At 50.8% G+C, this 25,374-nt stretch overlaps 1 protein-coding gene and 1 pseudogene across 13 annotated transcripts in view; both read right to left on the reverse strand.

The window, feature by feature from the left end:
* Window positions 1–3,345: 3,345 nt before the first annotated feature.
* LOC134810611 (uncharacterized) lies at window positions 3,346–4,996 on the reverse strand (annotated as a pseudogene).
* LOC100613859 (coiled-coil domain-containing protein 144A-like) overlaps window positions 3,346–25,374 on the reverse strand; it is a 75,849-nt gene continuing 53,820 nt past the window's right edge. For 3 of the 13 annotated variants that reach the window (XM_054687572.2, XM_054687571.2, XM_054687570.2), the window contains 6 exons: window positions 21,895–22,009; window positions 18,142–18,206; window positions 12,401–12,523; window positions 11,466–11,656; window positions 9,350–9,407; window positions 3,346–9,257 (listed from right to left, as the gene is read on the reverse strand). In XM_054687572.2, coding sequence (XP_054543547.2) covers window positions 8,043–9,257; window positions 9,350–9,352 — 1,218 coding nt within the window. In that variant the 5' untranslated portion in view covers window positions 9,353–9,407; window positions 11,466–11,656; window positions 12,401–12,523; window positions 18,142–18,206; window positions 21,895–22,009 and the 3' untranslated portion in view covers window positions 3,346–8,042. Of the gene's footprint in view, window positions 9,258–9,348; window positions 9,408–9,634; window positions 11,442–11,461; window positions 11,661–12,400; window positions 12,524–18,141; window positions 18,207–19,068; window positions 19,230–19,417; window positions 19,490–19,916; window positions 20,031–21,894; window positions 22,010–25,374 lie in introns of those variants that run through there. The other 10 variants (XM_054687574.2, XM_054687578.2, XM_054687573.2 and 7 more) reach the window with 10 other exon arrangements.

Here is a 25,374-nt window from a genome sequence, read left to right on the forward strand (position 1 = left end):
TCTCCGTCATGTCTCCTGACACCCAGTTGCTTCTACCACTCAGATGATGTCAGGCCCAGTCCCTCAGTGCCCTGCGCAAGGAACAGGACTCATCTTCTGAGAAGGATGGACGCAGCCCCAACAAATGGGACAAGGACCACATCCGGTGGCCCATGAGTGGTGGTCATGAGCTTCAGCAAGCGGCACCAGGCTCTGGCAGGGCGCACCAGGGTCACCCCAACTAGGATAACTGGACCGTCAGCCAGATCCTGAGCAAGCGGTGGTACACCCTGGGGCCCAATGAGACGCAGAAGTACCACGACCTGGCCTTCCAAGTGAAGGTGGCCCACTTGCAACAAGGACCGAAAGAAGTCCAGCTCAGAGGCCAAGCCCACAAGCCAGGGGCTAGCAGGACTGTACAAGGGCTCGTGGGAGCGGAGCATATCAGAGATGGGCACTGCCACTGCCCCTGGGGTGTCCTCTGAACTCCTGTCAGTTGCGGCCCAGACATTCCAGAGCTCGGATACCAAGGAGCAGCTTCTGTGGGGCAGGACAGCTGCACACAGTCAGGGAACTTGGCTCAGCCTGGCCCAAGCCTTCTCCCACAGGGGGGTACACAGCCTGGACGGCAGGGAAGTAGACCATCAGGCACTACAGGAACTGACACAAGTGGTGTCTGGCACTGCATCATACTCTGGCCCAAAGCCTTCTACTCAGTATGGAGCTCCAGGCCACTTTGCAGCCCCTGGTGAGGGAGGTGACCAGTGGGCAGCCCTGCTGCTGCCCACCTGAGCTGCTCATTCCCAGCACATGGCCAGTGAGGACACAGTGAGTGACGAGGAGCCCATGGTCATCCATGAGGAGGAGGGGGTGATGATGTCATTGCTGATGACGGCTTTAGCACCACTGACACTGATCTCAAGTTCAAGGAGTGGGTGACCGACTAAGAGTGGGGACGACTCTGGGGAGGAGCCAGAGGGCAACAAGGGCTTTGGTGGGAAGGTATTGGCACCTGTCATTCCTTTACTCCTTTCGCCCCTTGCTGGATCCTGAGCCCCCAGGGTCCCCCGATCCACCTGCAGTTTTTGGCAAAGTCTATGGTCCCACCCTGTCCTCCTCCTACACACTCCTATGCTTCCTCCTCAACCTTGGCACCCACCTCCTTACTGGGCCCAGGAGCCTTCAAAGCCCAGGAATCTGGTCAGGGCAGCAGAGCGGGCCCCCTATGGCCCCTACCCCTGGGGATGGGGGCCCAGGGACGCCTTCCAAGGCGACCTGTTTCCTCCCAATGGATCCTGCCACCTTCTGGTGCAAGAGACCTGAAAGTGTGGGCGACCTGGAGCTACCAGGCCCCTCAGTCATCACGGTCCCTCCCAACACTAAGGCTTTCCTAGGCAGGAGCTGGGCTGAGCCACCCAGGGGGCAGAGCCTGAGGAGGAGAAACTGACTGGGCTTTGGGGGTCGGGGCAGAGGGAACCCCACGGACATGGATCCCGCACTGGAGGACCCCACCACGCTCAAATGCAAGATGAGAAGATGCTCCATCTGCAGCCCAAAGCCCAACACCCCCAAGTGTGCCATGTGTGATGGGGACAGCTTCCCCTTTGCCTGTACAGGTGGGAGAAGATGAGGACGGGCTCAGGGAACCGGAGACCGAGAAGGCGGTGTCCTCTTCACTGCACGTGCCCTGGACCAGTGCCGGCCCTGATCATGCAGCTCTTCCAGGCCCACTGCTTCTTCCTGTCCACTAGGCCACAGCCGCCCTCCAGGCCCACTATGCACACATCCTCCCCTCCAAGGTTTGTTCTGCCCCTGCCCTGACTCCCAGCCCTGTGGGGGTCCTGACCCCACCTCACCTGGCTCAGACTCTGACGCTGCCCTGGCTGCCCCACCACTGCCTCTGCCCGAGAGTCACGTGAGGCTGAGAGTAGGGGCAGGGGCAGCAGTGGTGCCAGTTGGGGGGCGGTCCAGTGGGAGGAGCCTCAGCCTCGCGGGCTGCTCCGTGGGACTGATGACTGCATGATCTTCTGGGCACCTCACGGATCTTCAACTGCAGGTGAAACGGATGCTGGTGGTGGGTGCAGGGCCACTGGGAGCCGCTGCATGGGTCCCAGAGGCTGGACTGGGGCAGGGGCCAACTGAAGCTGCTGGGGCAGCATGAGCAGGATGTTCTACACACAAACCTTGGAGAAGATGTGTGCATAGCGGGTCCACTGCTGCTGCCCCTGCCCTGACTCCCAGCCCTGTCTGACCCCACCTCACCCTGCTCAGGCTCTGGCGCAACCCTGGCTGCCCTGCCACTGCCTCTGCCCCAGAGTTGGGACCTTGACAGCCTGGCTGGAAGGGGACACCCCAGCCCTGCCTCAACACTTGGGGGTCTCCATAACTACCACAGGCAGGTGGGCGACCCCAAAGAAGATCCCAGGACTCACAGTACCCCCTGAGAACATGGACAGTATGTGGGGGTAGCAATGGAGGGCAGGATGGTTATCTTCTCCTGGGTAAAGCCATTTAATCCTTTCAGTTTGGACGGAATAAGGCCTGCCTCTCTTTTTTCTTTTGAGACGGAGTCTTGCTCTGTCGCCCAGGCTGGAGTGCAGTGGTGCGATCTTGGCTCACTGCAACCTATTCCTGCCGGGTTCACGCCATTCTCCTGCCTCAGCCTTCCGGGTAGCTGGGATTACAGGTGCACGCTACCACGTCCGGCTAATTTTTGTATTTTTAGTACAGACGGGGCTTCATCATCTTGGCCAGGCTGATTTCGATCTCCTGACATCGTGATCCACCTGCCTCCACCTCCCAAAGTGCTGGGATTACAGGCGTGAGCCACCACACCTGGCCAAAGCCTGCTCCTCTTATATATACCCCCTAGCCCTGCAGCTGTGCCGGGGGAACGCTGGGCAGTTTCCCTCCTCCGAGCCCCTGTACATACCATGAAGTGTGGGACCTTCAGAGCTTTTCACTTTTCGGAAAATAGCTCCTGCTGGGGCTACAAGATGGAGTGTGAAGAGGGCCTTGGGCCACAGGGAGGCGCCTGTGGACTAGGGGGAGTTCATGCACCCCTTCTTTCCCCAGAGGGGCTGGACTCAGGTGAGTATGGGGGTAGGAGCTCCTGCACTTCGACACAGGCAGCGGGAGGGTTTTCTCCCCATTCCCTCTGCACTCCCAACTTGAGCTGTACTTTTTAAGAAAGTGATTCACCCTGCCTTTGCCCCCTTCCCCAGAACAGAACACGTTGATCATGGGCGGTATTTTTCACTGTGCCAAAAAGTTGCCATGACCGTCATTAAACCTGTTTTAACACCAAATAATAAGGAAAATAAAATAAAAAATTCGGGCTTGGTGCAGAAACTCACTCCAAATAAATTACCTTCGAAAATATTTATATAATGGTAGAAATATTCCAACATTCCATATTTTGGGATTTATACACAAAAGATAAACAAATTAGAGGCCAAGAGGCTGCCAGAAGGGAAAAACGGGGCCTGGAAAGGCCATTGTGAGGAATGAGCTGGGCCTAAAGAGGCCACTGGCAGGCAGGAGCTGGGCCTGCCAAAGCGGCCGAAAGGCAGGAGCTTTGGACTGGGGAGGCCGCAGTGAGGCGAGAGCTAGCTGGGCGTGGAGAGTCCACTGTGAGGCTGAGGCTGGGCCCGTGCAGGCCTTCGAGAGGCAGGAAGCCGGGCCTGCAAAGGCCGACTGGAGGTCAAGTTCTGGGCCTGAAGAGGCCACCAAAAGTCAAAAGCGGGGCCTGGAAAGGCCGCTGAGAGCCATGAGCTGGGCTGGGCCGAAAGAGGCCACTGGGAGGCAGGAGGAGCTGGACCTGGAGAGGCTGACTCGAGGAAGTTTTGCACCTGGAGAGGCCGCCGAGAGGACGGAGCTGGGCCCGGGGAGGCCAACGTGCAGCTCTTCCAGGCCCACTTCCAGGCCGACCTGAGGACGACTTAGGCCTGCAGAGGCCGCCGGGAGGCTGGAGCTGGGCCTGGAGAGGCCGACTTCAGGACGATTTGGGCCTGCAGAGGCTGCCGGGAGGCCCAAGATGGGCCTAGAGGAGCCCACCGACCGGAGGCCTTTTGGGGCCTGGAGACGCCATCGGAAGGCAGGAGCTGAGCCTGGCGAGGCCACCGTGAGGCCTGACCAGGGCCTGGGGAGCTTGGCTTTAGGAAGTTGTGGGCCTACCAGGGCCACTGGGAGCTGAGTCCAAAGATGTTGTTGGGAGGCCGGAGTCGGGCGTGGAGACGCAGCCGGGAGGAAGAGCTGGGCCCGGAGAGGACGCCGGGAGGCTGCAAGTGGGTCTGCAGAGGCCGAATTGAGAAGGCCTGGCCTCTGCCTCCCGCATGGCAGCCTCTGCCTCCCGCATGGCAGCCTCTGCCTCCCGCATGGCGGCCTCTGCAGGCTCAGCTGCTCCTCCTGGCTCCATCTCTCGGCCCACCTCCTGCCTCTCAGCAAGCAAGCTCTTTTGGCTCAGCTCCAGCCGGCGTTTGTAGACCCCGAAGTTTCTGCAGCCAAGCTCTTCAGGCCCACATCCTGCCTCCCAGTGGCCTGCTCCCAGAGTCCCAGCTCTGGCAGCAGAAGAGCATCAGCAGGCCCCGCTGTTGCCTCCCAGGGGTGTCTCCAGGCCCCGCTCTTGCCCCACCACGGCCTCCCGGGGTCAAGTCCCTGCCTGCTCCCGGCAGCCTGCGTGTGGCCCTGCTCCTCCCTCACGGTGGCCTGTTGAGGCAGGGGCTCACACTGACCTCTCTCGGCGTGGGAGGGGCTGGTGTGAGGCAAGGGGCTCACGCCGACCTCTCAGCCTGGGAGGGGCCGGTGTAAGGCAAGGGGTCACGCTGACCTCTCTCTGCGTGGGAGGGGCCGGTGTGAGCCAAGGGGTCAGCGTGGGAGGGGCCAGTGTGAGGCAAGGGGTCAGTGTGGGAGGGGCCGGTGTGAGGCAAGGGGTCAGCGTGGGACGGGCCGGTGTGAGGCAAGGGGCTCACGCCGACCTCTCAGCGTGGGAGGGGCCGGTGTTAGGCAAGGGGCTCATGCCGTCCTCTCTCAGCGTGGGAGGGGCCGGTGTGAGGCAGGGACTCACGCCTCTGGGCAGTGTGCCAGAGGCATGAGTTGGACATCAACAGGCCACCATGAGGGAGGAGCTGGGCCGCACGCGGGCTGCCGGGAGGCAAGCAGGGACTTGGCCCCGGGAGGCCACCGTGGGGGCGAGAGCTGGGTCTGGAGACGCCCTTGGGAGGCAAGAGCGGGACCTGCAGAGGCTGTTCTACAGCCAGAGCTGGGCCTGTACAGGCCACCGAGAGGCAGTAGGTGGGCCCGAAGAGCTTGGCTTGAGGAAGTTCGGGGCCTACAAAGGCGGCTGGGAGCTGGGCAGGAGTTGAGCCAAAAGAGCTTGCTTACTTGCTGGGAGGCAGGGCCGGGAGACGCCGACTTCAGGACGACTTGGGCCTGCAGAGGTCGCCGGGAGGCCCAAGCTGGGCGTGGAGGAGCCCACCCACCGGAGACCATTTGGGGCCTGGAGACGCCATCGGAGGCAGGAGCTGATCCTGGAGAGGCCACCGTGAGGCCTGACCTGGGCCTGGGGAGCTTGGCTTGAGGAAGCTCTGGGCCGACCAAGGCCGCCACGAGATGGGCAGGCGCTGAGTCCAAAGAGGTTTTTGGGAGGCAGCAGTCAGGCATGGAGACGCAGCTGGGAGGAAGAGCTGGGCCCGGAGAGGACGCCGGGAGGCTGCAAGTGGGTCTGGAGAGGCTGACTGGAGGAGGTTCTGGGCCCGGAGAGGCCGCCGGAAGGGAAAAACTGGGCCTGGAAAGGCCATTGTCAGGAATGAGCCCCATGGGCCTAAAGAGGCCACTGGCAGGTGGGAGCTGGGCCTGCCGAAGTGGCCGAGAGGCAGGAGTTTTGGACTCGGGAGGCTGCAGTGAGGCGAGAGCTAGCTGGGCGTGGAGAGTCCGCTGTGAGGCCGAGGGTGGGACTGTGCAGGCCTTCGGGAGGCAGGAGGCCGGGAAGGACGCTGGGAGGCATGAGCTGGGCTGGGCCGAAAGAGGCCACTGGGAGGCAGGAGGAGCTGGGCCTGGAGAGGCTGACTCGAGGAACTTTTGCACCCGGAGCGGCCGCCGAGAGGCCAGAGCTGGGCCTGGGGAGGCCGACTTGAGGACGACTTGGGCCTGCAGAGGGCGCCGGGAGGCAGGAGCTGGTCCTGGACAGGCCGACTTGACGACAGTCTGGGCCTGCAGAGGCCGCCGGGAGGAAGAGCTGGGCCTGGAGAGGCCGACTGGAGGAAGTCCAGAGCCTGGAGAGGATGCAAAGCAGCAAACGCTAGGCCTGGAAAGGCTGCCCTGAGGCACAGGCTTGGCCTACAGAGGCCACTGGGAGGCAGGAGCTGGGCCCGCAGAGGCTCCCGAGAGCGGGGAGCATTGCCCCAGGAGGCCACGGTGAGAAAGGGGTGGGCCTGGAGAGTCCACTGTGAGGTAGAGGCCGCCGACAGGCAGGGGCTGGGCCCGTTGAGGCCATGAGAGGCATGAGCTGGGCCTCAACAGGCCAGTGTGAGGCAGGAGCTGACACTTGGGCAGGTTGCAAGAGGCATGAGTTGGGCGAAAAGAGGCCACCGTGAGGGAGGAGCTGGGCCTGTACAAGTTGCCAAAAGGCAGGAGCAGCTTTGGACTGGAGAGGCAGCAGACAGGGAAGAGCTGGGCATGGAGAGTCTGCTGTGAGGCAGAGGCTGGGCCTGTACACGCCCTCGGGAAGCAGGAGGCTGGGCCTGGAGAGGCCGACTTGAGGAAGTTTTGCTCCTGGAGAGGCCACTTAGAGGCAAGAGCTGGGTGTGAAGAGGCTGACTTGAGGTCGATTTTGGCCTGCAGAAGCCACTGGTAGCTAGGAGTTGGCCCCGGAGACGCTGACTTGAGGACAGTTTTGGCCTGTAGAGGCCACTGGGAGGGAGAGCTTGGTCTGGAGAAGCCAACTGGAGTAAGTTCAGGGCTTGGAGAGGATGCACAAAAGGAAATGCTCAGCCTGGAAAGTGTGCTGTGAGGCATTAGCTTGGCCTACACAGCACTTGGAGGCAGGAGCTGGGCCTGCAGAGGGTGACTTCAGGATGATTTTGGCCTGCAGAAGCCTTTGGGAGGAAGAGCTTGGCCTGGACCGGCTGACTGGAGGAAGTTTTGGGACTGGAGTATGCGTCAAAAAGCAAAAGTTAGGCTAGGAAAGGCCACTTCGCGGCATGATCTTGGCCTACAAAGGCAATTGCGAGGCAGGAGCTGGGCCTGTGGAAGCTGCTGAAAGGCAGGAGCTTGGCCTTAGGAGGCTATGCTCAGGCAAGTGGTGGGCCTGGAGGGTCTACTGTGTGGTAAGAGTCTGGGCCTGTGTAGGCCGACATGAGGCAGGAGCTGAGTTAGGAGAGGCCAACTTTTGGAGAATTTGGGCCTGCAGAGCCTGCCAGGAGGCAAGAGCTGTGCCTGGAGAGTCCGTCTTTTAGCATGAGCTGGGCCTAAAGAGACCACTGTGAGGCAGCAGCTGCCTGGGAGGCAGGCAGATTCGTGGCCTGGGGAGGCCACCGTGAGGCAAATGCTCAGTTTTCGGAGGATGCCGTGAGGCAGGGAGAAACTTGGCTTTCGGTGGCCGCAGTGAGGGAATAGTTTGATTGCTGAGGCTGCCGGGAGGCCGAAGGTGGGCCTGGAAAGCTTTACTTTAAGAACTCTGTGGCCTACAGAGGCTGCCAAGCAGCTCAGCAGGAGTTGGGCCAAAGGAGGTTGTTGTGAGGCAGGAGACGGGCCTGTAGACGCACTGGGAGGATGAGCTTGTCCTGGCGATGCCGAGTTAAGCACATTCTGGGCCTGGACAGGCTGCAAAAGGCAAAAGCTGTGCCTGGAAAAGTCGCCGTGGGGCATGAGCTTGGCCTAAAGAAGCCATTGCAAGGCAGGAGCTGGGCCCGTAGAGGCTGCCGAAAGGCAGGAGCTTCGCCTGAGGATGCCACAGTGGGACACCATCTGGGTCTGGAGGGTCCACTGTGGGGCAGAGGCTGGCCTGTAGAGTCCGACAGTAGACAGAAGTTGGGCAAAAGGCTGATTTGAGGAAGTTTTGGGCTTCAAGAGTCAGCCAGGAGGCAGGCACTAGGCCTGGAAATGGCCCGACAGTCATGAGTTGGGCCTAAATGGGCCACTGTGAGGGAGGAGCTGTGCCTGTTGAGGCTGCTGGCAGGCAGGCAGAAACTTGGCCTGGGGCAGCCGCCATGAGGCAAGAGCTGGGCCTGGAGAAGCCCCTGGGAGGCAAGAGCAGGGCCTGCAGAGGCTGTTCTCAAGTCAAAGCTGGGCCTGTTCATGCCACTGGGAAGCAGAAGGCGGGCCTGGAGAGTTTGACTTGAGTAAGTTTTGGGCCTACATTGGCTGCTGTGAGCTGGACAGGAACTGGGCCAAAAAAGGCTGTTGTGAGGCAGCAGTTGTGCCTGTAGACTCAGCCCAGAGGAAGAGCTGGGCCTGGAGAAGCCCCCATGAGGCAGAGGTTGGGCCTGTAGATGCTGACAGGAGGCAGGAGCTGGGCCTGGAGAGGTCAACTTGAGGAGATTTTGGGCCTTCATAGGCCACCAGGAGGCAGCAGTTGGGACTAGAGAGGCTGACTTGAGGAAGTTTTGGGCCTGGAGATGACGTCCTGGGACAGGAGCTGGGCCTGGAGAGGCCACCGTGAGGCAAGAGCTGGATGCAGACAGGCCAGTGTGAGGCAAGACCTGGGCCTGTCTAGGCTGCTGGGAGACAGGCAGGAATCTGGCCAGGGAAGGTTGCCATGAGACAAAAGTTGGGCCTGGAAAGGCCCTTGTGAGGCATGAGCTTGGCCTAAAGAGGCCACTGGGTGGCAGGAGCTGGGTGTGTAGAAGCTGCTGAAAGGTTGGGAGCTTGGCTTGGGTGGTCCACAGTGAGGCAGATGCTGGGCCTGAAGAATTTGCTGTGAGGCAGATGTTGGGACTGTAGAGGCTGACGGGAGGCAGAGGCTGGGCCTGGAGAGGCTGCCAAGATGCAGGAGCTGGGCCTGGAGAGGCTGCCAAGAAGCATGAGCTGGGCCTGGTGAGGTCGACTTGAGAAAGTTCAGGGCCTGGAGAGAAGGCTGGGAGGCAGGAGCTGGGTCTAAAGAGGCCATTGTAACGGTGGAGCTGTGCCTGTGGAGGCTGTTGTGAGGCAGTAGCCTCATCTGTGGAGACTGCCGTGAGGTAGGGTATGGGCCTAAATAGGCCATTGTGAGTCATGAGCTTGGTCTGTGGAGGCTGACTGGAGAAAGTTCTGGGCCTGGAGAGGCTGCCGGGAGGTAGGAGCTGGGCCAAAAGATTTAAGCACATTACATTTATTAGGCACTTTATTTCCATTATTACACTGTAATATATAATAAAATAATTATAGAACTCACCATAATGTAGAATCAGTGGGCGTGTTAAGCTTGTTTTCCTGCAACTGGATGGTCCCACCTGAGCGTGATGGGAGAAAGTGACAGATCAATAGGTATTAGATTCTCATAAGGACAGCGCAACCTAGATCCCTCACATGCACGGTTCACAACAGGGTGCGTTCTCCTATGAGAATCTAATGCTGCTGCTGATCTGAGAAGGTGGAGCTCAGGCGGGAATGTGGGCAAAGGGGAGTGGCTGTAAATACAGATGAAGCTTCCCTCACTCCCTCACTTGACACCACTCACCTCCTGCTGTGTGGCTCCTTACCGCTCCATGGCTCAGGGGTTGGGGACCCCTGCTCAAGTGCATCCAAAACGACCCTTCCCACACCAGTCTTCACAGTGGTCAAGTGCAGCAACCACTTAGCTCTCAAGGCATGTGCCTCAGCTGGCATTTCGTCACAATCAACAGTAAGTGTTAGCTTGAGTCATTGTGAAGTCACTTCCTGGAAATCACCAGCATCCCATTTCCCACTGGCAAAGAGCTCAGCACTGCCCCCTGGGAAACCAAACCTATGCCCAAATCCCATCTGTGTGGGTTTAGCTCCTGGGACCCTTCCTAACATATTAGTCAGAGTCCAATCAGGAAGCATAAACCGCTCAAAAGTTTAAAGTGGTAAAATTTAATACAGAGAATTATTCATTATAACAGGTGAACAGCATAATGAGAGATTGGCTAGCACAAAGTAAAGAGAACTCTAGAGAATATAGGACTAGCCCAGGCCAGGCATGGTGGCTCATGCCTGAAATTCCAGCAATTTGAGAAGCTAATGCAGGAGGATTGCTTAAGGCCAGGAGCTAGAGACCGGTCTGGGCAACACAGTGAGACCCTGTCTCTATCCAAAAAAAGAAAAAAATTAGCTGGGAGTGGTGGTGCACACTTGTAGTCCCAGCTACTCGGAATGCTGAAGTTTGAGCCTGGGAGGTCAAGGCTGTAGTGAGGCATGATTATGCCACTACAGTCCAGCCTGGTGACAGAGCAAGACCCTGTCTCAAAGAACAAAACAACAACAACCATTTACAGACAGAAAAGAAATAGAGCTAATAAGCTAAGGGAAGATGTTGAAATGTGACAAGTAAAGTAATATGAGGTCTTTTATCTATTTAAAATAATCAAACAAAAAATGACTTGCTAAATTATAATACCCTGTGCTGGCAAAGGTGCAGTGAAATGGGCACTTTCTTATACTATGAGGGGTGTTTAAATTGTGTATAAGCCTTCCAGGGTAAAGCTTGTCAATTTTTTAAAATAATAGAGACAGGGTCTCACCATACTGCCATACTGCCTCCTCCAACTCTTGGCCTCAAGCAATCCTCCTGTCTTAGCCTCCCAAAGTGCTAAGATTATAGCTGGGAGGCATCCAAAACCTTGTCAATTTACATCAAGGGTAAGGAGAATGTCCATTCACCATGACTCACAGTAATCTTACTTCTGGGGAGACAATTCAATCTCAAAAAAAGGTCATCTGTACAAACACAGTAAAAATCTGGGGAGTAACTGAAGACAGAGTTGGTAAGTGAAATAAGAAACAGTTATAAGAAATTAAACTATGGTATCAATAGGCACCTGGTAAAAGGTCAGTTGATGTTAGCTGCTACTTTTTTATTGTTCTGAGACAGGGTCTCACTCTGTCACTGAGGCTGGAGTGCAGAGGCCTGATCATGACTCACTGCAGTCTCAGCCTCCCTGGGCTCAAGTGATCCTCCCAGCTCAGCCTCCCAAGTAGCTGGGACTACAGGAATATGCCACCACACTAGGCTAATTCATGTATTTTTCTGTAGGGATGGTGACTCCCTTTGTTTCCGAGGCCTATCGCAAACTCTTGGCCTCAAGCCATCCTCCTGTCTCAGCCTCCCAAAGTGTTGCGATTACCAGTGTGAGCCACCACACCTGGCCAGCTGCTACTTTTATCATTATTATTATTATTCCACTCAATTAAAAATTATTATTTTCAAGGCTATGCAACAGTTATGTATCCTACAGCGTAATTGTAAAAACATATACCGTCGTCCCTCAGTATATAGAATTAGTTCCAGCCCCCCATCTCTGCATATACCAAAATCCATGCTTACTCACGTTTCGCTGTCACCCCTCTGGAATCCACGTATAGGAAAATTCCAAATATTAGTTGGGCATAGTGGCAAGCACCTATAGTCTCAGCCACGTGGGAGGTTGAGATGGGAGGATCGCTTCAGCCTGGAAGGTTGAGGCTGCAGACAGCTGTGATAGCACTACTACACTCCAGCCTTGGACAAGAGAGGGAGACCCTGTCTCAGAAAAAAAAAAAAAAACAAAACAGGTTAGAAATTGTAATGAGGTCTGTTGGGCAAAATTCCATATAAGCAAAGTATAAATTAATAAAGCAAATGGTGATAAATTAGTACGATTGACTTTCTGGAGTTTCTGACAATAAAAGTAAGGAAAATGCAAAACACAAAGAGAGTAAAAAGAGAAATTAGGAAAGCATTCTACATGTTTAATAGGAAGACACTGGCCATGTTCGTGCAGCGGCAGTATGTCATGATATGACATACCTTGGAGAGAAGTTAACAGATGAGGAAGTTGATAAAAATGATCAGAGAAGCAAAATACTGGTAGCGACACTCAAGTAAACCACGAAATTTCCATAACTTATGTCAGCAAAGTGGGAATATTGTACAGTGTGTGTTGAAGTTCCTATACAACATTGTTTATCTGCCTTTTGTTTGTTTGTAAGGAATGTATATACTAAAAGTTCTTCTTGCTGTCAAAAGAATATGTGTGAATAAGTCATTTTAACTTATGCTTCTGTTTTTCTTTTATCTTCCTGCCATCATCCCACAGCCTTACTTTAGAAATTTTTTTTTTAGAAAATTGAACAAGTGCTCCTTGTGGTGGCACATACCTCTAGGATGGGAGGCAGGGGTGGAAGGGTCACTTGAGGCCATGAGTTTGACACCAGCCTGGCCAACAAAGCCAGACCCCATGTCTACAAAACAATTTAAAAATTAGCCAAGTATCGTCATGTATACCTACAGTCCCAGCTACTCAGGAGGCTCAGGTAGGAGGATCCTTAGCCCAGGAGTTCAAGGCTGCAGTGAGCTGTGATAGCACTACTGTACTCAAGCCTGGGTGACAGGGTGAGACCCCATCTCCTAAAATAAAAAACAAAGAAAAAAAATAGTTCAAGTAGCAAGTTGTATGTGGCTTACTCTGAATATTTCTAAACTAGAAATTCTCAATCTTTTGGGGTCTAACATCCCTTTACATTTTTTAACTTTATTGAAGATCTCTAAGACTATTTCTTTCTGTAAATAATTATATTAAAACTAGAAAATAAGACAAAAATTTTTAAATATTATTCATCACATGTTAAAGCCATTACATGTTGATATAATACAAGATTTTAAAAATATTTAATATTCATCACATATTAATAATAAAACCATTACATGTTGATATAATACTTTTGTTTTTTTCTTTGAGACAAAGTCTTGTTCTTTTGCCCAGGCTGGAGTGAAGTGGCGCAATCTCAGCTCATTGCAACCTCCGTCCCGCAGGTTCAAGCAATTCTCCAACCTCAGCCTCCCAAGTAGCTGGGATTACAGGCGCCCACTACCATGTCCGGCTAATTATTGCATTTTCTTAGTAGAGAAGGAGTTTTCTTAGTAGAGAAGGCTGGTCTTGAACTCTTGACCTCAGGTGATCCACCCGCTTGGGTCTCCCTAAGTGCTGGGATTATAGGTGTGAGCCACCGCGCCCACCCCGATTAATATATGTTTTAAAACACTGATTAGACAGGCAACGACACCGGGAAGGGGTCTCCTCATTCCCAGCGACACAAACCCCACTGCACGGCTGAGGGGTTGCAAGGGCTGCAGAGCCAAAAGGCTCTGACTTGAGATGTCATTATTTTACTTGTATTTTTATTTGTACTGTGAGACAGGTCCTGCTCTGTCACCCAGACTGGAGTGCAGCTGTGCACTTACAGCTCACTGCAGCCTCGACCTCCTGGGCTCAAGCCATCTTCCTGCCTCAGCTCCCCAGTAGCTGGTAGTACAGATGAGTGCCACCATGCCTGGTTATTTTTTTAATTTTTTTGTAGAGTGAGGGGTCTTGCTATGTTGCCCAAGCTGGCCTCAAACTCCTGACCTCAAGAGATCTGCCCACTTCAGCCTCCTGAGTAGCTGAAACTACAAGTACACATCACCATGCCTAGCTACATTTATTTCATTTTGAAAAATATTTTTGTAAAGAGCAGATCTTGCTGTGTTGTCCAGGCTGGTCTTGAACACCTGCCCTTAAAAGATACTCCCACCTCTGCTTACCAAACAGCTGGGACTACAGGCATGAGCCACTGCAATGAGCCTGAAGAGATTTCTTTAATCTAGCATCCCATACTTGGTAGGATTGGGAAAGGCAGTAGTGTTTCTTAAAATTACTTAATAATTTCAGTAACAATCAAACTCATCCTTGACCCCTGCCTTCTCACACCCCATATCCAGTCTGTCAGGAAATCCTGTTGACTGTCTTCGACATGTACTAAAGATCCCCACCCAGCAACTCCCTGGCCTCCTCCCCTACTTCTCCCCTCTGACCATCTCTCAACACCACCACGACCCTGGTCAGGACCACCATCATCTCCCGCCTGGATGCTGCCAAAGCTTGGCCCCCATGCTTCTACCCACATCTTCCCACAGTCTTTCTCAACTCAGCAGCCAGAGAATGCTTTTAAATTGGGAGACAGATCATGTCGCTTCTCTGCTCAGAATCTTCCCGCAGTTCCCATCTGAGTCAGAGTAAAAGCCAAAGCCCCAGGAATAACCTCCCAGGGCTTATGTGATCTGTACTGATCCCCACCCAGCAACTCCCTGGCCCCCTCCCCTAATTCTCTCCCTCTCTCCGTCTGCTCCATGGGCCTCCTTCCAGAGCCTCAGACACACCTCAGACACTTTATTCTATTGTTTCTGCCTACAATCCTCTTCCCTCAGCACCTTGGCCAACTCCTTCCCCTCCTTCAAGTCTTTACTCAATTTTCACTTAGGAGGCCACCCCTGACCATTCTATTTAACATTGCCATCTGTCCCCATGCCCACCATGCTCATTTCTTCTTTCTTTACTTTCTTCTTTCTTTTTTTCAAGATCTCACTGTCACCAAGGCTGGAGTGCAGTGGTGCAATCACAGCTCACTGCAACCTCAAATTTCCAGGCTCAAGCGATCCTCCCACCTCAGCCTCCTGAGTAGGTGGGACTCCAGGTTCATGCCATCATGCCTGGCTAAATTTTTTAGTATTTTATTTTATTTTGAGACAGAGTTTCACTCTTCTTGCCCAGGCTGTAGTGTAATGGTGCAATCCCAGCTCACTGCAACCTCCACCTCCCAGATTCAAGTGATTCTCCTGCCTCATCCTTCCAAGTAGCTGGGATTACAGGTGCGTGCCACCATGCCCAGCTGATTTTTCTATTTTTAGTAGAGCCGGGGTTTTGCAATGTTGGCCAGGCTGGTCTCGAACTCCTGACCTCAGGTAATCTGCCCACTTCGGCCTCCCAAAGTGCTGGAATTACAGGCGTGAGCCACCATGCCTGGCCAATTTTTTCATTTTTTGTAGAGACAAGGTCTTACTATGTTGCCCAGACTGGTCTTGAACTCCTGGCCTCAAGTGATCCTCCTGCCTAAATTCCTAAAGTGCTGGGATTACCGGCATGAGCCATCATGACTGGCTTCATGTTCATTTCTTCTTGCTGCTGCAACAGAGTTTGCAGTTTCCTACATTTAGTGGCTTAAAACACCACAAATCTACCATCTTACAGTTCTAGGGGCCAGAAACCCAAACTAGGTCTATTAAGGCTAAAGTCAAGGTGTCAGCAGGGCTGCATTCCTTCTAGAGACTCTAAAGTGTTCCCTTGGCTTTTCTAGCTTCTAGAAGCCACCCCCATTCCTTGGATCATGGCCCCTGACTCCATCTTCAAAGCCAGAAGTGAAGCATCTTCAAATCTCCCTCTCTTACCTCTGCTTTCATCACCACATCTCCTGCTCCAATTCTGAATCTCCTACTCTCTTTCTTTTATAAAGACCCTTGTAATTGCTGGGCATGGGGGCTCCCACCCAGAATCTCAACACTTTGGGAGGTCAAGGCAGGAGGACCACTTGAGGCCTGAAGTTTGAAACTAGCATGAACAACATAGTGAGACCCCCGCCTCTAGAAAAAAATAAAAATAAATATTAGCCCAACATGGTGGTATGCGCCTGTATTCCCAGCTACTTGAGAGGCTGAGGTGAGACAATCGATTTAGCCCAGGAGTTTGAGATCAGCCTGGATGACATAACTAAATCTCATCTCTACAAGGATGAGGTGGGATGATCACTTGAGCCCAGGAATTTGTGGCCAGCCTGGGCAACAAAAGAAGACCCCATCTGGCCGACATGGTGAAACTCCGACTCTACAAAAATGAGCTGGGCATGGATGACATGCATGTGTAGTCCTAGCTACTTGGGAGGTTGAGATGGGAGGATCGCTTGATCTCAGAAGGCCAAAGCTATAGTGAGCTATGATCACATCACTGCACTCCAGCCTGGATGACACAGGGAGATTCTGTCTCAAAAAAAAGAAAAGAAATATATATTTCATCTCTGTCCCTGGTTCCTGGCACAGAGCTTCTAAAGCTCTTACAAAGACCTCAGTGATAGATGTGACAGGAACATCTTTTGTTTTAATATTTGGTCTTGGTCCCAGGTTTCTAACACAAGAGCCTCTAAGAATTTTGGAATCTCCAGCATGGTAAGAATGCATTTGGGGATGTTGTTGAGATGACTGGGTGACTGCAAGCTCCTAGATTTCTTCAGGAGGAGGGCTGATTGCCAATGGAAGCAACCACATGATTAGACGCTTGGAACTTTCAGCCTCATGCACTGAACTCCAGGAGGAAGAGGGGCTGGAGACTGCCTTAATCACCAACGGCCAAAGATTTTATCAATCAGGCTTGCATAATAAAGCCTCCATAAACACCCTGAACAGGGTTTGCAGAGCTTCTGGGGTTGCTGAACACAGAAGATGCTGGGAGGGTGGCATGTTCAACAGAGGGCATGGGAGCTCTGTGCCCCTCCTAACTTACCTTGCCCTGGGCATCTTTCTTTTTTTTGAGATAGGGTCTGGCTCTTTTGTCCAAGCTAGAGTGGAGTGGCACAATCTCAGCTCATTGTAACCTAAGCCTCCCCAGTCCCCAGCTCAAGGTGTCCTCTCACCTCAGCATCCCTAGTAGTTGGAACTTCAGGTGCACACCACCACACCCGGTTATTATTATTTTTTTGTTTTTTGTAGAGACAGGTTTTCACCATGTTGCCCAGGCTGGTCTCAAACTCCTCAGTTTAAGCAATGCTCCCACCTTGGCCTCCCAAAGTTCTGAGATTACAGGCGTGAGCCACTGCATCCAGCATGTACGTCTCTTTCATTGGCTGTTTCTGAAATGTATCCTTTGCAATGAACCAGCAATAGGAGATGAACTGGCCAGATGCGGTGGCTGACATCTGTAATCCTAGCACTTTAAGAGGCAGAGGTGGGAGGATCACTTGAGACCAGGAATTTGTGGCCAGCCTGGGCAACACAACAAGACCCCATCTATACAAAAAATAAATTAGCCAGATGTGGTGGTGCAGGCATGTAGTCTCAGCTACTAGGGAGGATGAGGTGGGAGAACCACTGGAGCCCAGGCAGTCAAGCCTGCAGTGAGCTATGACTGCACCATTGCACACCAGCCTGGGCAAAAAAATAAGACCCTCTCTCTCAGAAAAAAGAAAATAAACTGTTCTTCTGAGTTCTGTAAACTGTTCTAGCAAATAATTAAACCCAAGAATGGAGTTATGGGAACCCCCGATTTGTAACAGGTTGGTCAAAAGTACAGGTGACAACCTAGGACTTGCCATTGGCATCTGAAGTGAGGATGGTCTTGTGGGACTGAGCCCCTAACTTGTGGGGTCTGTGCTAACTCCAGGCAGTGTCAGAATAAAATCATGGGATACCCAGTTAATATCCAGAGCACTGGAGAATTTGGTGTAGAAACTCCATACATACATTCAGTCGGAAGTGTGTGAGCAGAGACAGACACGGGCTTTTCTTTCACCTGTCTACCTGCTTAACCGCATAGGAGAGGCAATACGTGGTGCTCATGAACAAAGCAAGCATTAAAGTCAGACCAGACATTCGACTCAGTCTTAATATCCAGGTGAGCTTGGGCAAATCACTCATTATTGCTAAGTCTTCATCACTTCATTCGTAAAATGGGGATAACTGTGGCACCTACCTGTGATTCTGTGAGAATTAACGAAATATTATGCTTGGTGTTATTGTGATCATTATACCTATTCCAAATTATTTGACAAGGACAGTGATGGATGACAACATCAAAAAATTAGAAACTGTAGTGAGATCTCTCAGGCAAAATTCCATACAAGCAAATTACTGTCTCCACAAAGCATTCCTGCCACACCTAATTCACCATTCCCTGAACAAAATGTGCCCTCTTCATTGTCCAGGTCTGTGCAGTGCTGGTTTCCCTGCCTGCACAGCTCACTCCAGCCCATTCCAGCCCATTCCCCATCCCTCCACCTCCCCCTTCCCTCCCCACTCTCATACAACTCTTCCTCATCTTTCAGGACTTAGCTTCAATGTCACCTTAACTGGAAACTTCTCTCAGCCTCCAAAAGAGCTTCCCATTGCATTTGATGCATGCACTATTATTTGATCATTTTTGAGTTATAGTCCAAGTCTTTTTGTACCTGAATAACATGTTACCCAGTCAGTCTCTTTTCCTGGATTCAGAAGTCTTTCATGGTAGATCCAGCTGGAAGTGACAAATACATTCTTTTGAAATAAAGGGACGACACAAACAGACATAAGTTCTTAAACGTCTTAAATGGTATGTGAAAATTAAACAAAATTCAAAGACTTGTGGGAATACTTAGAAGGAAAGTTACTGGGAATGTCATAAAGGGTTAATTTGTATTTTATTTTTTGAGACATTATTTTTATTTGATTTTTTATTTTCTGTCACCTAGGCTGGAGTGCAGTGGTGCAATCAGGGCTCACTGCAGCCTCGACCACCTGGGCTCAAGTAATCTCACTTAATTTTTATTTGGTTTAAGAAACAGTCTTGGTTGAGGGTGGTGGCTTATGCCTGTAATCTCAGCACTTTGGGAGGCTGAAAGAGGTATATTACTTGAGGCCAGGAGTTTGAGATCAGTCTGGGCAATATATTAAGACCTTGTCTCTACCAAAAAACAGAGTGAATGTGTGGAAGACAATTTTTCCACAGACTGGGAGTGGAGGGAATAATTTCAGGATGATTCAAGTGCATTACAAATATTGTGCACTTTATTTCCATTATTATTACATTGTAATATATAATGAAGTAATTCTACAACTCACTATAATGTAGAATCAGTGGGATCTCTGAGCTTGTTTTCCTGCAACTAGACTGTCCATCTGGGGTGATGGGAGACAGTGACAGAACATCAGGCATCAGATTCTCGTAAGGAGTGCACAACCTAGATGCCTCGCATGCACACTTCACAACAGGGTTTGTGCTCCTATGAGAATCTAATGCTGCTGCTGATCTGACAGGATGTGGAGCTCAGGTGGTCATGCAAGCGATGGGAGGGGCTAGAAATACAGATGAAGTTTCCCTTCACTCGCCTGCTGCTCACCTCTGGCTCTGTGGCCCTGTGGTTGGGAGACTGCTGCTCAAGTGCATTCTAAAGGATCCATCCCATGCCATTCTTCAGTCATCTTTACTGCTGCAGTGGTCAACTGCAGCACCCCTAAGCTTGCAGGGCATATGCTTCACCTGGTATTTCTTTTTTTTTTTTTTTTTGAGACGGAGTCTCACTCTGTCGCCCAGGCTGGAGTGCAGTGGCACGATCTCGGCTCACTGCAAGCTCCGCCTCCCAGGTTCCCGCCATTCTCCTGCCTCAGCCTCCCAAGTAGCTGGGACTATAGGTGCCTGCCACCACGCCCGGCTAGTTTTTTGTATTTTTAGTAGAGACGGGGTTTCACCGTGTTAGCCAGGATGGTCTTGATCTTCTGACCTCGTGATCCGCCCACCTTGGCCTCCCAAAGTGCTGGGATTACAGGGGTGAGCCGCTGCACCCGGCCTTCACCTGGTGTTTCATCACAATCAACAGTAAGTGGTAGCTTGAGTCATTGTGAGGTCACTTCCTGGAAATCACCAGCATCCCATATCCCACTGGCAAGGAGCTCAGCACTGCTCCTTGGATAACCAAACTTATTCCCAAATCCCATCTGTGTGGGTCTATCTCCTGGTACCCTTCCTACCATCAATTCTGTATTTGTAGCAGTCCAATCAGGAGACAGAAACCACTCAAAAGTTTAAACTAGAATGAGCAAGGTGGCTCACACCTATAATCCCAGCACTTTGGGAGGCCAAGGTGGGTGAATTGCTTTGAGCTCAGGAGTTTGAGACCAGTCTGGGAAACATGGCGAAACCCCATCTCTACAAAAAACACAAAAATTAGCTCGGTGTGGTGGCACTTACCGGTAATCCCAGCTACTCGGGAGGCTAAGTCAGGAGAATTGCTTGAGCCTGGCAGGTGGAGGCTGCAGTGAGCAGAGGTTGTGCCACTGTACTCCAGCCTGAGTGACAGCATGAGACCTGGTATCAAAAAGAAAAAAAAAAAATATATATATATATATGTAAATTTAATATAGAAAGTATTAATTTTGGCCAGGCACAATGGCTCATGCCTGTAATCCCAGCACTTTGGGAGGCCAAGGCAGGCGGATCACCTGAGGTCAGAAGTTCAAGACCAGCCTGACCAACATGGAGAAACCCCATCTCTACTAAAAATACAAAATTAGCTTGGCATGGTGGCACATGCCTGTAATCCGAGCTACTCGGGAGGCTGAGGCAGGAGAATCGCTTGAACCCGGCAGGCGGAGGTTGCGGTGAGCCAAGATAGCGCCACTGCACTCCAGCTTGGGCAATCCAGCCTGGGAAACAAGAGTGAAACTCCACCTCAAAAAAAAAAAGTATTAATTTTAGCAGAGGATCAGCATAACGAGGGACACACTAGCACAAAGTTAAGACAACTCTAGAGAATACAGAACTAGCAGAGGCCAGGCACTGTGGCTCATGCCTGTAATCCCAGCAATTTGGGAAGCCTAGGCAGGAGGATCACTTGAGGCCAGGAGTTGGAGACCTGTCAGCGCAACATAGTGAGACTATATGTCTACCAAAAAAAAGAAAAATATTAGCCAGGCGTGGTGGTGGTGCACACCTGTAATTCCAGCTACTTGGGAGTCTGGGGTGGGAGGATCCCTTGAGGCTGGGAAGTCTACACTACAGTGAGCCAAGATCATGCCACTGCACTCCAGCCTGGGCGACAGAGTGAGACCCTGTCTTAGAAAGAAAAAGAAAAGAAAGTGTTAATCCCTCTAAGGGAATCTCCTCTTCTCCTTCCCTCTCTGGAACCTCACTTGTCAGTTCTTCCTCCCACTTTCCTGTATCTTTAACCTATCCCCCACTTTTAGCGCCTTCCCACCATCATTTAAATTACTCAAACTTCTTCTGTTTTAAAAACCTCTCCCTCAACTCAGTGAGAGGTCTCCTGCACACCCACTGAACCATCTGCTCCCCCTGGTGACTCCTCTACAGAAGCCTGAGCCATGTCTCTAATCCATGAATCTCATCATGTTACTCCCCCATTTACATTACTTCTCCTTGCCTCGGGGATTAAGTCCAAACTCCTTAACAGCCCCCGCTCTGCCCTGCCTTGCAAGGCAGCCTCACTGCTTGCCCCTCTCCATTTCACCTGCTATGGAGTCCAACTGAGCCTCATCTGCCCCCTGAATGCACACTCTTTCTCCTCTGGGAGTCTCTGAAGTGGGTGATATCCTCTGCTTATAATACGCTTCCCCTTAAACCTCTACTCTCTTCCTGGCTAGCTTCGGCTCCTCTGTCACTTGTCCGCTTTGGCATCACCTCCTCATGGAAGACTTCCTTGACTCCTCAGATTCTCAGGAGCATGGCAGGTGAGGTGCTCCTCCCATGAATGGATGGAGATTACAGAGTGTGTGTTATTCATGCTTAATTCACCAGTGCTTAGCTCAGTACCTGGCACAAGTTACTGTGGTGGCCAAAGTAATAACCCCCCACCCTGCCAACTAATTGCTCATGTCCTCTGTTACACAGCACAATTACACAGGAAGGGGGAATTAAGAGTGCAGATAAAATTAATGTTGCTCATCAGCTGACCTTAAAACAAGATTATCCTGGAGTATCTAGGAGAGCCCATGTAATTACAAGCATTCTTTAAAAGTGGAAGAGGGAGGCAGAAGGTTAAGAACCAGAGACAGTGGGCACAATGACTCATGCCTGTAATACCAATACTTTGGGAGGCCAAGGCAGGAAAATCCCTTGAGTGCAGGAGTTCAAGGTCAGCCATGGCAACATACTGTGGCCCCATCTCTACAAAAAAATAAAAACAAGATTCACTGAGCATCATGGTGCTTACCAGCTACTGGGAAGGCTGACATGGTAGGATTGCTTGAGCCTGGGAGTTTGAGGCTACAATGAGCCATGATTGGACAACTGAACTCCATCCTGAGTGACAGGGAAAGGTCCTGTTCCTAAAGAAAAAAAGGACACTGGAATCAGGGTCCCCTCCATCCTAAGGTGGCTACAAGGCATCTCTCTCTGCAAATGAGTAAACATCATCCTCCAACTCCTCACAGAGTGAAGCAGCAGGAAAACTCCCTCACCTCATTTCTGTGCTACTTGGGAGGCCTGGACACCCAATAACCAGCACCTTGCTGATGAAACAATTAGGAAATGGCTCGAGTTGAGCTAAGGAGAATTTGGATCCTTCTTTTGGTTCTCAATAGGCAGGGTAGGGGCCAGGCATGGTGGCTCATACCTGTAATCCTTGCACTGTGGGGGGCCAAGATGAGAGGACTGCTTGAGGCCAGGAGCTCAAGACCAGCCAGGGCAACATAGCAAGACCTGGATAGCATACACCTGTGGTCCCTACTACTTGGTAGGATGAGGTAGAAGGATTGATCACTTGATCCCAGGAGTTTCAGGCGGCAGTGAGCCATGATCACACCACTGCACTTCAGCCTGGGTGACAGAGCCAGACCATGTCTCAAAAAGTAAAAAAAAAAAAAAAAAGAGAGAGAGAGAGAGGGAGAGAGATTATAGGCAGGTACCCCCATATTTGGCTAATTTTTAAATATTCTGTAGAGACAAGGTCTTGCTAGGTTGCCCAGGCTGGTCTAAAACTCCTGGCATCAGGCTGGGCATGGTGGCTCATGCTTGTTATCCCAGCACTTTGGGAGGCTGAGGCAGACAAATCACCTGAAGTCAGGAGTTCAAGACCAGCCTGGCCAACATGGTGAAACTCTGACTCTACTAAAAATATAAAAATAAGCCGGGCAGTAGTGGCATGTACCTGTAGTCTAAGCTACTCAGGAGGCTGAGGCAGAGGTTGCAGTGGGCCAAGATCGCACCACTGCACTCCACCCTGGGCAACAGAGTGAGACTCTGTCTTAAAAACAAAACAAAACACAACAAAACAAAAAACAAAAAAACTCCTGGCATCAAGACATCTTCCTGTCTTAGCTTCCCAATGCCCTGGGATTATATTGTTTCCTATAATTGAAGACACTCGTTCTTATACTGCTTTAAGATATAAAGAAAAAAAAAACCATATTGACAAATGTTGGTGAAGGCCGGGCATGGTGGCTCAGCCTGTAATTCCAGAACTTTGGGAGGCTGAAGTGGGCAGATCACTTGAGGCCAGGAGTATGAGACCAGCCTGGGCAACATGGTAAAATCCCATCTATAAAAATTAGCCAAGCATGGTGGCATACACCTGTAATTTTCAGCTACTCAGGAGGCTGAGATGAGAGAATCACTTGTGCCTGGGAGGTCAAGGCTGCAATGAACTGTGATGGCATCACTGTGCTGCAGCCTGAGAGACAGAGCAAGCCCCTATCTAGAAAAAAAAAAAAATGTCAGTGAAGATGTGGAGGAGTTGGAACTCACATACATTACTGATGGGGACATTAAATCGTGTAACCACTTTGGGTAGTTCTGTTCTTGTCATTTTAATTGGATTTTTTTTTTTTTTTAATCAAGACAGGGTTTCACTATCTTGCCCAGGCTGGTCTTGAATTCATGGGCTCAATTCCTCCCAACTGAGCCTCCTGAGTAGCTGGGATTATAGGTGTGAGCCATTGCACCCAACTGGTGTAGCCACTTTAGAAAACAGTGTGGCAGTTTCTCAAAAGGCTAAATGTACAGTCATCATATAATGCAACAATTTCACTCCTAGGCATATATCCCAGAGAAATAAAAATATATGTCCACACAAAAACTTGTACAACAGTCTTCATAGCAGCATTATTCATAATGGCCAATACATGGAAACAACCCAAATGTCCACCAACTGTTGAACAGATAAACAAAACACAGTGTGTCTCTGCCACGGAATATTGCCATAGAAGGAATGAAATATTGATACACACTATGACATAAAGGAACTTTGAAAACACTGTGCTAAGAGGGAAAAAAAGCCACAAAAGATCACATATTGTACAATTCTATTTGTCCAGATTAGGCAAATATATAGTGACGAAAAATCAATCAATGGCTGCCTAAGGCTGGGGGCCAAGGCAGGTTGGGGGAGTAGGAGGTAGTGGCTAAGGGGTATGGATATGGATTTCTCTACAGGGTAATGAAGGGTTCTAAAAGTGACTGTGGTGATTGATGCACAGCTCTGTGAATATTCTAAAACCTACTGAATTGCAGATTTCAATAAATAAAGTGAATGGTATGTGAATCATATTTTAATAAAGCTATTATTTAAAATAATAATAATGGGGGGCTGGGCACAGGTGGTCATGCCTGCCTGTAATCCCAGCACTTTGGGAGGCTGAGGCAGGAGGATCACTTGAAGTCAGGAGTTTTGAGCCCAGTCTGAGCAACCTGGTAAGATCCTGTCTCTATGATAAAAAATGAAAAAATTAGCTGGACATGGTGGCACACGTCTGTAGTCCCAGCTACTTGGGAGACTGAAGTGGGAGAACTGCTTGAGCTCAGGAGTTTGAGGCTCAGTGAACCATGATCGTGTCACTGTACTGCAGCCTGAGCAACAGAGCAAGACCCTGTCTCTGAAAAGGAAAGAAAACAAATGCAAGTTTTTACCACTTTGTGAGTGTAGCCAAGTTGGAGGAGAAATAGACAAGAATAAAAGAGCACTGAATAACGAGGGTGAGTGGCTAATTAGGCTCAGTTGCTAGCTAAGTGGCTTCTAAAAAATTCATTAGTAAAGTTATAGCTCTGGGGACAGTCATGTAGTCAAAGAATGAATGCTAAATTCATTACAAAGGCCCGTGGTCTTTCTTTACATGCCTTCTAGTGAAAAATTCCTAAGTGCCTAAATAGCAAGTCTGCAATGATAGCAGCTGTTTATTAAAGACTACAAAAAAGAAATGGAGGCCCGGAGTGGTGGCTCATGTCTGTAATCCCTGCACTTTGGGAGGCTGAGGCACGCAGATCACTTGAGTTCAGGAGTTCGAGATGAGCCTGGCCAACATGGTGAAACCCCATCTCTACTAAAAATACAAAAATCATCTGGGTGGCGGGCACCTGTAATCCCAGCTACTCGGGAGGCTGAGGCAGGAGAATTGCTTGAACCCAGAAGGCAAGGGTTGCAGTGAGCCAAAATCGCACCACTGCACTCCAGCCTGGGCGACAAGAGCAAGACTCTATCTTAAAAAAAAAAAAAAAAAAAAAAAAAGGCATCTTCTTAAAGAATGACATAGTGTTTCATGATAAAGAAGTTCTAATTTTGCATTTGTTCAAGTATTGATTAGATTTAGCCAATATGACAACAATCTTGGATAAAGTGCAAACAACACAATTTCATTTTCTCATTAAAAACTGATTAGGTAGTCTAATATCAATTCTGACCTTACTAAAAACTGATCAG

Source organism: Pan troglodytes, chromosome 6, assembly GCF_028858775.2.
Source record: "Pan troglodytes isolate AG18354 chromosome 6, NHGRI_mPanTro3-v2.0_pri, whole genome shotgun sequence".
In the NCBI taxonomy this organism is placed as follows: domain Eukaryota; kingdom Metazoa; phylum Chordata; class Mammalia; order Primates; family Hominidae; genus Pan; species Pan troglodytes.